The sequence below is a fragment of the Sodiomyces alcalophilus genome, assembly GCF_042370955.1.
Source record: "Sodiomyces alcalophilus JCM 7366 unplaced genomic scaffold ACRALscaffold_4, whole genome shotgun sequence".
Taxonomy (NCBI): domain Eukaryota; kingdom Fungi; phylum Ascomycota; class Sordariomycetes; order Glomerellales; family Plectosphaerellaceae; genus Sodiomyces; species Sodiomyces alcalophilus.
Genome location: NW_027263535.1, coordinates 839,850 through 852,694, shown reverse-complemented (window position 1 = coordinate 852,694; position 12,845 = coordinate 839,850). Strand labels below are relative to the sequence as shown.

The 12,845-nt window shown below is 42.1% G+C and overlaps 1 protein-coding gene across 1 annotated transcript; it reads right to left on the bottom strand.

The window, feature by feature from the left end:
• Positions 1 to 2,897: 2,897 nt before the first annotated feature.
• Positions 2,898 to 11,097, bottom strand: ACRALDRAFT_2019299 (uncharacterized protein; the record flags this gene model as incomplete). Its single annotated transcript, XM_071019970.1, has 4 exons — positions 2,898 to 2,915; positions 10,856 to 10,880; positions 10,915 to 10,935; positions 11,000 to 11,097. The coding sequence occupies 4 exons, from the start codon at positions 11,095 to 11,097 to the stop codon at positions 2,898 to 2,900; spliced, it is 162 nt and encodes a 53-aa protein (XP_070874570.1).
• Between the last annotated feature and the right edge of the window lie 1,748 nt (positions 11,098 to 12,845).

Genomic DNA, 12,845 nt, shown 5'->3' with positions numbered 1-12,845 from the left:
TTATCGTAGGCCGGGTATAGGATAGCCTACTAAATCTTACTAATAAAGACGTGGAATAGGAGTTATTTAAAAAAGTAAGGTCTAGTAATAGTTTTTCTTTATTTTATCGCCGTGTATTTATGGCTAAGGACCTTACTAGTCCCTAGAGGGAGTATATTATAAAGACGGTAACCCGGGCTTATACGGTCAGAGCCCTAATTATCTAAGGGTTCGGGGTTATTAATAAGGTGCCGTGTTAGTGTTATAAGGAGCGGTAATCGGCTATAAATAATCGGGTTAATAATAAGATTACCTATCCTTTCTTTAAGTACGTGTCGCTTTAGCGTAATAATCGATTTCCGGACTATACTAACTACTATTTTTATAAGATAGCTTATACGTATTATAATAATAAGCTCCGAAAGCAGTTCTATTAGTCTAATTAGGAGGTCTTATAGCTAGATAGTAACTATATAGGTATTAGTTACTCTAATCTATATACTAAGGACTTACTAGTACTACTATAATCCGTTTACGATAATAAGATATATCCACGGCTATCGCCTTAATACGGCGTCTTTATAGTAAGCACTATTACTCTATACCGTAAAAGTGCTCGGTAGATACGCGACGTTTATAAAGGAAAGGGTCTTAAACCGTGGGACTATATAATAGTATAGGTCCCTATATTAGCGTATAAACATAAGGACGATCTTAGGAAATTCTATTATACTATTTAGAATAACCTAATAAAAAGGGATTAAGAAAAGACGGTGGAGTGGTATTATATTCCCTTTATCTCTAGGGCTTAGGTTTAGCGGTATAAGTCGGAAGTATACGGCCCTAGTAATAGCGACTATAAAAGTAAGCCGGAGTAAGATATAGATAGGTGATTCGGATAGTAATTACTATAATCAGGGTAACTTTAGTGTAATTAGGATATTTTTATTTCGGTGCGCGGCGTAAACGGGTAAAGGAAAGGTAAATAAATAATAAATATATTTAGTGGATATATCTTTATAGTATCCACTTAGTTAGTATATATAAACAGAAAATAGTAATAGTAAAATATAAATAAAAGGAACTAATAAATAAAATAATAAGTAGAAGGGCGTGTAATAAGGTGATTAGGGTAATAAAGGGTAAATAGAAAAAAAATAAGAAAAAAAGCGAGTAGTATTTTTATTTTAGGGGGGTAGTAGTTAGTTTTCGATAATAAGTAGATAACGGTGCCTTATATATCCTCGGCCCTAATACTATATATAAGACTCCTATTAAGTATAGTATTACCACGATTAGGTTAACTAGGTAGGAAGTAATAGTAGGGAATAAAGTATAAGGTTCTAGTATAATCCTTATACTCGCTTAGGTTAAAGTCAGGATCTCTAGGGATATAGACTTCGACTCTTCCCGATTATATCGCTTTCCGGAGCTCCGCTTCTAACCTCTTATAATACTCGCCTAGTATATCCCGAAGTCTTACTAACCGTCGTAGGAGTGCGTTAATAGTCTAATCAGGGGAACCAGCGTTATCTTAATACTCGTTATCCTCGGCCCTAGTATCTTTATTAGTGGATTCTCCTAGGAGGAGGGGTGCTTTAACTAGCTCTTTATCGATAGGGGCGCCGCGGGCAGGGTACGCAATTATCAGTTCTCTAGCACAGTCCCTTTCCAGTATCGTCTAGTCCTCGGGCTCCTAGTATCCGTCTTCGTCCTAAATAAATTTCTTAAAGCGGTTAGCGGTAAAGGTAACGCCCTAGAGCTCCTCCCCCGATAAAATCAATAACCTAAAGGTCTTATTATCCTAATCAGATAATATAATATAAAATAGGCTATTCTAGCGGTAGTCTAGCTTCTTATCACGGCTTATATCGATAACCAGCTTAGTATTATATATAAGGATAAGGTCGCTAACTCGGAGCCTTTACTTACGCAGGGTCCTGACTCTTAATCGGTTAATAGAGTCCGTCTTCTACTACCGTTACTTATTAACTATATCGGTAATAGTCCTTCGGTCGGCTTCTAACTAAGCGAAGGCCCTTAGACGTAGTAATATCTCTTCCTCGGGGGTCTTAACGCGGCCCTAGTTAAGCACTCTCTAAGTAAGGCAGGTCGTCTTAATAGGCGTGATAGCCTCGTAGCTATAAAGGAGGTAAAAGGGGGTTCTTCCGGTAGATACTCGGATAGTCGTACGGTCCGCGAATAGGACTATAGGCAAGATCTTATATAACGTACCGCGGTAAATCTTCTACCAGATAATAAGCGCATAGGCGATAAGCTTATATCCTACCTTGTTTAGACTATTAGCGCGGGGGTAATAGGCAGAGATAACCTTACGCTTTATTAGGTACGCCTAATTTAGCTCGATCACGCTTCCCTTATTCTTAGGGCCTCCGTCTATAATAATATACTAGTATAGTTTATACCGGCAGATAACGTCCTCCTATAAGAATATCGCGACGGCTCGCGATATATTCTTCCGTAGTAGACGGGCTTTAACCTATCCCGTAAATATATATCGAGCTTCTACTAGGTAGTACCCGTTAAGATACTAGATATTAAGACTTACCTATATAAAGGGGAGGGCCTATTAAGGTAATTAAGTAGCGATCAGGGGATCCTCGCGTACTTTGCCTCGGCGGCTTTAATACTCGGCGTATACTTCGATAACCTCCTTAGTCTGCTTATAGATACCGTCCTAGGTATATAAGGGGGCAAGCTTCTAGTACGTCCTATCCCTCGTATAATAGCCTAACTTATCGTGGGCTTTCCTAATCAGGGTAACCTAAGTCTCTTTATCGTTAATCCACCTCTTAGGAGTCGAATCTTTCTTAGTAACTCTTATCTATAATAGACCGTCCTTTATAAAAACACGGGTAGATTAATCTCTAACGCGGCGGGTATTATAAGGGTCTATCCTAGAGGGTATCCGCAGGCTCGTTAAATACAAGGCCACTTATTAAGAAAACTAGCTCTAGGTAATATCCGGGTCTAAAACGTCTTTAGCCAGGGTAGGGTTATTAAACCTCTTATCCGTATCTATAAGGAAGATTCGGCTATTAATAAAGTCGTTAATATCTCCCTCTATAGCGTTATTAGCCTAATTAAACGGAGTGGTAGGTATCCTCGAAAGTCTATTAGCCGTAGTATTCTTAGTTCCCTTTATATACTTAACTTCGAAGTTAAAGAGTCGGATCCAGGTAATCCACCGAGTAATAAATACGCTAGGCAGGTCCGTGGCAGAGCCACTAAGCTAGGATACTAAGGCTTAAGTATCTATTTCTAGTATAAAGCGGACTCTATAAAGATAGTTACGGAGTTAGCGAAGCACCTTTAACACTCCCCTTAGTTCTAGCTTACCGGTATTATAGACCTTCTCCGCCGGGTTCTATCTACCGCTTTCGTACCGGGCAATAGCTCTCTTTCCGTTAATATACTAGCCTAAGATTCCGCCCTAGCCTTCGATATATATATTAATAATAATATAAATAATACTAGCCCCTTTACCGTACTTAATAATAATTAGGACCGGTATAAAGGTTAGGGTAACCTTAAAAGTATCTATAGCATACTACTAAGGTTCGCTCTATAGGAAGGTGGAACTCTTTTTTAATAGGTCTATTAGCGGCCCCGCGATAATAATAAAGCGGTAAATCTAGATACGGTAAAAGGTAGTAAGACCTAGAAAAGAACGGACTTCGGAAATAATCCGGCACTTCTACCACTTAGTTAACTTAGCCACTTTAGCCTACTTAGGGGAACGGCTATCGGTTCCGTATATATAGCCTATAATAGTGGCTGCTTTCTAACACTATTAGCTTTTAGCGCTAGCTATAGTGCCTCTAGTAAGCTCTATATTAAGAAAGACTTTATCGATATTACTAATATACTTAGCTATATAGCGGCGAATTCCGGGTCTAATCAGGGTATCGTTATAGGTAATAGTCGGCCCTTTAACCGCGATATCGTTAATAAAGGGTTAATAGTACTAAGGAATAAGGTTATAAAGGATACGGGTTATAGTATATATAAACTAAGCCACTAAGTTAGTCGCCCCTTATAGAAGGGTGTATATCCTAAAGAGTCCTAAAACCATAACAAAGGTCGTTAAGTCCCTCGATTCCTTATTAAGGGTAACCTAATCATAGCCGGAGAAAAAATCCAGAAAGGAAACCATCTTATATATACTAAAATCCTCGGAAAACTTATCGGCCCTAGGCGGGATAAAGGTATCGTATAGGGTAATAGTATTAATCTTAATAATAGAGTTAATAAGGCGTATATTACTATCTTTCTTCTTTATAAAGAACTAGGGGTTTCGGTAGGCCGCGTGGCTTTCCTTAATAACCCCCTTATCCTTCCTATCCTTAATTATCTTAACGATAATAGACTCTAGGGCTCTAGGAATCAGAATCCCTTTCGCCTACTATACCTTATACGGAACCACCTTAATCTTTTACGGCGGGGCGACTCTAGGGTTAAGTCTCCCGCACTCTTACTAATCCTATATAAGGGCAGCTTCGCGGTTTAGGAGGGTCTTTATTAAGAGCTCCTTTTCTATAAGTAGTAGATAATCGGTAAAGTCTAAGATATTTTTAAGTCGCTTTTCTATAAGTCTCGAGCCAGGGGTAATCTTAGAGAACTTTAGGGTAATTAGGCTAATAAAACGGTTATCTTCCCGCTCCTATATATCCTCGGGGATTTCCGCTAAGATCTTCTACTTCCAGAGGGGGTCGCCTTTAGGGACAGAATTATCGGATAGCGCGTTGTTTATAGGGTGAATCTTAAGGGCTTTCGGCTTATATATAGTATAGATAGCCTAATCAGGCTTATAATATACTTCCTTAATTAGGTCCTAATACTTTCTTCTCTTCGGGGTCCTTAGCTTCTTTATAGCCACTACGGCGGCGCTAATAATACGCGCGTCTTCGGCCCTTAGAGCCGATAACGCTAACGACTAATAAGACTTCCACGCTTCCGACTTAAAATTAGTATAAGTGATTTAGTATAAATTAGGCTAATTAGGGTAACTACGATAAGGATTTATAGAAAAATATAGTGGTAATAAAAGAAAACGGTATTTACGGTATTATCGGGCTTCCTTATCGTATTTCCTATACCCTCGGCCCTAATTCCGTAGCACCGCCCTTAAGGCCACGTATACCCTTAGCAAAAATAGCTTAATCTCCTTAGAGAACATAAAGGCCACTAAAAACGCCGCGTCGGTATCCCCGATCGTGTATTAAATCTTATCGCCCTCCTCTAGAATATCTAAAGGGTAATAGTTAGCCTTTTCCTTAATAAATAGCGAGGTAGCGGCCCTAGGCTAATAGGTAGGGTCGCTATCCTAGAGCTAATATTAATTAGCCTAATCAGACCGATCTTTATCGATCCGACGCCTCTTATTAGCCTTATAGTTCGGCTAGCTTTAGTTCCTCGGTATCTCCTTAATCTATTCACGGTAAGCGATAGGCATAAGAATACGGGCGTTACTAAGCGTAAAGTCGGTATTAATCCACCTATCCCGGAAAAAAAAAAACGCTTTAGTCTCCTAGATCCATAGTATCCTAAATAGTATATCGGGTCCTAGACCGGGGAGGACTTAAAAGTTAAAAACACCGCTTTACTCGCTAACCTATAAATATTCCTCGAGGTATCTAGCACACGGTTACCCCTCCTAGTTATTAACGCCCTTAATTCTAATCTCAGTCTAGCTAATATAATATTCTAAACCAAAGCGTCTAATAATAGCTATAGAAATAGTATTAAAAGTGGCCCTAGTATCGATAATAGCCTTAATAAAAACGTTAGGGTTATACGTTACGGCACCCTTCTAAGTAAGCCGGCACTTTAAGACTATATACCTAGTAATAACCAGGGGGTTATTAGTTTCAGGGACTACCTCTCTCTCTACGATAATAAGGGCACTTAAGCTAGTATTATCCGGTTAGGCGAATAAAACGGTATATCCCTTTAATAAAGGTAGAGGAGGGGGCATACTAAGGGGACCTTATCTATTAAGGAAAAAGGCTTTATTAGCGGTTAGATAAACGATCTCGCGCTACGGTTAACTAGTCTCGGCGGCGTGCATCCTCTTATTATTTCTTAGCTTTATATCCGGGTCGGTAAGAAAGTGGTACTAGATAGGAACCTTTATACGGAGGTCCCTAATTTACCTATCCAGGTCTAATTAAGCTTACTCTATATCGTAAAGCTAATCCGCGGAGTAGCTAGGCTTATATTTACTAATAGTTTTTAGTTACTATTACTTATACTATATCGGCGCTTTATTTATATCCACTTTTTCGTTAACGGTCTCCGCTATAAATAGAGTCGGGACCCGGTAGCCTAGACTAGGGTTTAACTTCTACGGGGGTTATTTAATAACCTAATCAGGGAAACGGACGGCTTTAGGAGTGGCTTTAACGACTCTCCCGCTCCTAGTCGTGTAAAAAGGTTATAAGGGGGGCTACTCTCTCCGAGTATCCTTTAACGCGGCATAGATATCCGCCTACTAATAATCGGATATAATAGATATAAAATTAACACTAATACTTACTATAAGAGCCTTAGCCTTCGCTTCTTCCTCCTTTAGCTTAGTATAATATTCTAATATCACTCTTATAACGTCTTCTATCTTAATAGGGAGGCTTCCGGAATTAATACTAATATAGTAGGCTTTAGCTAGGTCTTTATACTTCCCTTAAAGGCGCGTGCTAAGCTAATAAAGGACGGACCGTCGGTATAGCTAGTCTTACTGCTTAAGGTATATATCCTAGGGGCAGGGCTACTACTCGTTATTCTAGTCTAAGGCGAGGTAATCAGGATACCTAAACCTAACCAGGTACTAGGTCTCGTCTAGCTATAATACCGCGCACTACTCGCGGCGGTAACGCTCTTATTTATAATAAAAATAACGGAGGGGTAGTTTATTAATAGGGTGGTATTATAATAGGCCGCCGGAACAGGGGTAGGAATTCCTATTCTTATACCACGGTGGCCCTCGCCTATACTATATATCGTCCTTATATATACCGATATTAGTCTAATTAGGGGTAATATAATAAACTACTAGAGCGGCGTCCTACCTTTCCGAAATAGATTACTTTACGGCGGCGTAGAACGGGGTCTTTAGGTAAGGGTCGGCAGCAAGGATCGCGTTAACCTTATCGGCTCCTACTCGACATAAGAGGGCCATAACTTAGGGAACCGCGTTCCTAATAACGCCCGCACCGTTATAAACTATAAAGATAGCGTATTTCTCTAAAAGCTCCGTTAACTTATTTATATCGCTCTTTATCTATACGGCCAGCTTAGGCACTATAATAGGCCTCTATAAAATAGTCGGCGTATACGTTATCGGGTTAGCCTAATTAGGCCGAGGCGTAATAGCTAGTATCGGTTTAGTGGTTAGCGTAGGAGTAGGAATATCTATAATATTTATTATTTTATTAATAGGCCGCCCGTCGGCTACCTAAACGTCTTCTGCCTACTCTTTTAGTATATCCGATAAGTTATAATACCTATATAGCCGGTTCTTTAGGTTAATAAACTTACACTTTATCCGATTTATAAGCTATATATTAATATCTCGGTATAAGATAGCGAGGAAGATATTATAAAGCTCGTAGTCCTCGATAAAGGTGCCACTAACTTTATTAGCTCTTGACTTCTATACCGTAACGCTTATTAATAGCTATTTAACTTATTAGATTATCTTAACCTTTTTATACTTATAAGTAAGTCGTAGTTAGCGTACTTCGTCGGATAGGTTAAGCTACCAGTCAGGGTCTAGGTAAGAGTATTTATTAATAAGCCGCTACTTTAGGTTCTTTTATCGGCCACCGGATACTTTAACTAGTCGGATTATCTTATTAACCGTAGAACGGATATTAGCCTCCGTGAATAGGCTAATATAGGAGATTTTATCGGCCTTACTAAGGCGGTTAAGCTTAGCGTAGTCTTAATAATCCCTAAGGAAGGTAGATAGGGCCGTCCTGTTAAAGCGAGGGGCTCCCTTAGTAAAGGGGTTTAGGGGCGCGTAAGACGTAATAGTAGCTTTATCCCTCTTATCGTCGTATAGGCTAATATACTAGTAGATAGCCGCGAGCGTCTTTATAGTAAGGTTCGCCTTAAAGTTCTTTAGGACGTTATTAGGGGGCGCGACCTTTATACTAGGAGCGTGGGCCTGCTAGGGAGCGCTTAGTCTAAGGGAAACGGGGGGGATAGGTAGAACTAGCCCGCCGCTAGGGTTCGGGTTACCCTAACTAGGCGAAAAGGAAGCCGATACGGCTCCGTAGCCGGACGCCGGGGCGCCCTAACCGTAAAAGACGGTTATCGATAGGCTAATACCGGGGTCTACGTCCCCTTACCTAAGTAAGGCGGTTAGGAGAGGAGGGTTAGCCGTAGGAGCGGCGTTACCCTAATTAGGCATAACTATAATCGCTAGGGTCGGGATAGCCGCGTGCGTGCTATTATTATTAGGCTTAGAGTCGCTATAGACTATAACCGCAGGGGGGGGGTCGCGATAATCGGTCCACTATAAGGCCGTTATATTATTAAAAAGGGGGGGTTAATCTATTATAGTCACTGGTTCAGGCAGATTAGGGGAATCAGGGTCTTTAAGAAAGAAAGGGTTAAGAAACAAGAAGTAGTTATATATTAAGTCTATAAGTCTAAGGATAATTCCACTTAGCGATAAGGGGTAGGAGGGGCCCTTTTCTTAGGGGCCCTAAAGGATATAATATAAGCACTCTCCGCTAAGGCTTAGGAGGGAACCTATTATAGTTAGACTAACGGAGATACCTATAAGGAATAGGATAAGGTATCGCTAGCTATTATAGGAGATTAGTTTAAGTTATACCCGGGATCCACTAGCAGGTTTATTTAACCGCCGGGTCTATAAGGGCGCGGTATCTCGGGGCTCCTTAATAGGTTCTTCTAACCGTTAGGGCCTTATATAACTAGATTTTCTTAAAATTCTTAGGGCTAAGGACTTACCGCTATTCGTATAGGCCTTTATTACCCTAATTATAGTAAGGTTAACCCTATACCGTTATCGTTTCGTACTTAGTGGGTTATAATAAAAGATTTTTTTATATCTAGGCTTTATGGCCCCTAATAGTCTACGTTTATAGCTTTTCTTATTCCGGTAAGGGAGCGCGCCCTCCGTGTCTATATCTATACTATATCCGGAATCTATCTTATAGTTAATCTATTCTTTATTCTATTCGTTATACCTTTTTTTTAGCTATCTCTCGCTTTTCCGTCCACCTTTACCTTATCGGCGGTAGGGGCCTATCTCCCCGTCTATAGCTCTTATCTTATTTTTAGTAGGGGGGATCTATCCCTGTTTTTTAGTTATTAGGTCTTATTAAGGCTACTTAAGGGGGCAGATTTCCTAGGCTATTATCGTAATCTCTATTCTAATTTCTAATATTAATACTTTATTTTTAATCTTAGCCTCTTAGCCGTATACTTCCCTCTCTATTTCCGTAATTAACGTGCAGTTCGTTTAGGTAGGCCGGAACTCCCCTCGAGTACTTTCGGTTACCCTAATTAGACGATCAGGACTTCCTAGGCACCGAATAGATCCGCCTCTAAGCATTAATTAAAGAAAGGCGAAGCCGTTACTATACAGAACGGCTTAGGTAGTATAATCTCGGATAAGTCTTCGACGATAGGAGTGCTTAAGACCACGAAGTGCTTATAACCAAAATAACACATATAATAAGGAGACCTTCAGAAAAGGTTCCTAGAGGTGCGCGCTACTCTAATCAGGGTAATATAGCTTAAACGAAGTGAATATAATAATCGTGGCAAAACCTAGGGTTAAAAGGATAATGATTGTATAGGATAATAAGTATCCTTTATATCTAGGTGGCGTCGCCACGTATATATAATATACAAGATAAATAAAAAAGATGCGCGCGTCCTATAACGTCACGTGATATCCTAACGATATGGCACTGGGTCTCCGATCCACCCCTCTATAATATACTAGCCCGTTCCGATAGTATCGGGCTATATCTGCTTTAAAAGACTCTTAACCTAATATAGCCCGCCGCGCTTCCGAATATATTTACCGATATCACCGAACTTATCTTCGAAGACGTCCTACTATTCTTTATTTATATCGATTATACCGCTTTTATTATCGTAGTTATTAACGCTACTCTTATTAATAAGCATAAGCGCCGCCCGCAGCTCTCTTTTAGTGCGTTTAAGCTTCGTCGCTATCGCCTTAACTATTAGGTTAGCCCTAGGAAATACCTCCTGTATATATAGTAAGATATCTACTAAGGCAGTCTGCTTCGCTAACTTCTTATTACTAGTTGCGAAGAGGGTATTATTATAATAAGCCGTAACTAACTGCGTATATAGTTTATGCTCGATTTTATCCCTCTATCTTACGCGCGAGGACTATTTAGATAAGGAAGTATTGGCCTGATTCCCGGATAGGCCCTGGAAGGTGGTATTTTAACTGTTTATATCGTTTTCGGATACATCGTTATTAGAGAAAATATTATCTTCGAAGTCCTGCGTCTGTTACGTTTCCTGCTACGTAGGCGGCGGCACGGACTGCGCGGTGATATTCGTAGGATCCGGTATATTATCGAGTAACCCTGCTATAATCTCCTCCACACTAATATAACCTAGTCTAGATATATTAATATAGGCGATAGTCGTTACGATACTCTATAACGGTAAAAACAGTGTGTTTTATAGCTTTATAATATCCACGAGACTATACCCCGTATTATACGGAACCGGTTCTATATTCCACCGAGTAAAAATTCGTTTATTGCATAAATAGGTATATCGAGAGGAAGAGACGGCGCCGTTTTAGCGTCTTGGCTATAGATATATCTTGCACAAAAGTTAGGCGGAAATCCCGCCAACTAGGCGGGTTTATCGAACGGGGCCTAACTCGACATAACTGTCGAGCCGATGTACCTATCCACGCACACCTTTAACGTGGTGTTATAAGTACATCGGCTCGACAGTTTTGTCTCGTCACTGTACAAAGTATAGAGGTGCCGAAGAATTCAGTTCGGCATTCGATCCGAGCCAATCCTCAATGGGTTTAGCTGCCGTCGTGACTCTCATGGCTAACATGACGACATGCCATTAAAGAGGCGCGGTGCGAATTACTCGGTATTTTCTACTTCGTACTCCGTATTATATGAGACTATGAGACTTATCAACTGGACTAACTGTCTATCTGTACAAAGTAGGGCGGGATATTCTTCCTGCCGTGACTGTTCCGTCCATGTCGCGTTAGGCCAGAGGTCAGGGGCTCAGGGGCACCGAGAAGATGGTAGACATGTTGGATGTCTGAATTGTATAGACTAATGTATCGTATGTATCGAGCAAGTACGAATATGTAAGTCCTGGGAACCTGTGGTAACTCCTCAAATCGATACCTTCATCAAGTGACGCCTTGTACATGTACCACCTCGAGGTATCCAGGGGAGAAGGAAGTCTCCCACGCGGACCACCTCCTTCTGTGCTACCTCACCACGTGCCCGAGTTCCTTCCGTGTCCATCATCTGATCCAATACCAGACTGTACTCTCTTCTTTGATTCCCATGACCAGACCAGGACCTTGCGTTCTAATAAAGGGCCTCTCCCGTGTACACAAAGGTATCACTTTCTCTGCATCACCTCTTGCCTTGCCGTGACCTTGCCGCACGAGCCAACACCTTTACTTTGTACAATACCTTTTCACCGGCCACGTGGTCCCGGAAAGAAGTCCCTCGTAGTACCTGTGCCATTACAAAGGAGTGCTTCGTGATTGTTGCCCGAGAAACCCGTGACTCGAGGCCCTACACCCAACCTACCTTCCTACCTACTTCGTACCTTCCCATCTTCGTATACTCTGCCATCACTTCGCTCTCTTCCTATAAACAAGACCCGCAAGCCCCCAAGCCCCCAAGCCCCCAAGCCCTTAAGCCCTTAAGCCCTCACGCCCACAGCGCACATCCCACAAACGAACACGCACACACCGAGCCCATTTCCTCTGCTCTCCTCGATATATTACCTAGCCCACCTCTACTCGCCTTTACCGAAACCCCGGTTCTTCAACCGTCTAGCTCGACCAGGAACCCATCGGCTTAGCGCATCCTCACCCACACCCATCGACAACGGTCTACGACCAACATTCACAACATGCCCGGTATAAACAAAGCATCCCATCGGGTCGTCGGTCGGGTCAGGAGTCACTGGTGTCGACAGCGCGGATCAGGCAAGAAAAACTCTCTTCCTCTGAACAGGATGCGTCCCCAAACAGCATTCCTTATGAAGACATGGTCGTTTCTTCTCTCTACGTCCACAACTGCCTCGAGAAGCCACCTCGTTGTCACCAGACACGACCCCTCCGCGGCCCGCTCCTCCCACCTCCCCCTTCCATTGCATACCGATGCTGACCTCATTTGTTTTCTTCTCACCAGTGCTTCAGCTCGTGGAGAACCTCAAGGCCAAGGCCAGGGAATTGTACGCCAAAGTGAAGAAGCCCGAGGTCAAGAGCACTGGCACCGCCAAGGGAAAAGAACACGCCCTGCCCAGTAAGGATCCCCACCCGGGCCTGGCCTCCGTCTCCCCCACATCGGGCCCACTGACTGACACTTTGACAAGTCCCCGCCCAGACTCCCGTTGCCGGGCCCTCCACTGCCGCGAATGCGCAGCCCCAAGCTACCGCTGAGAGTACGTTACTCCGTGCTGCGGCCCGTCGTCTGTGTGATTCCCTTTTCAAGTAGCATATGCTGACCTGCTTGCCCTCCCAGCTGCCGGCGAACCTTTCCCTGAAGCTCCCAAGCTCCTCGACGCAGATGCTGCGTATCAACCCGATCTGAAGTAGGGTCATG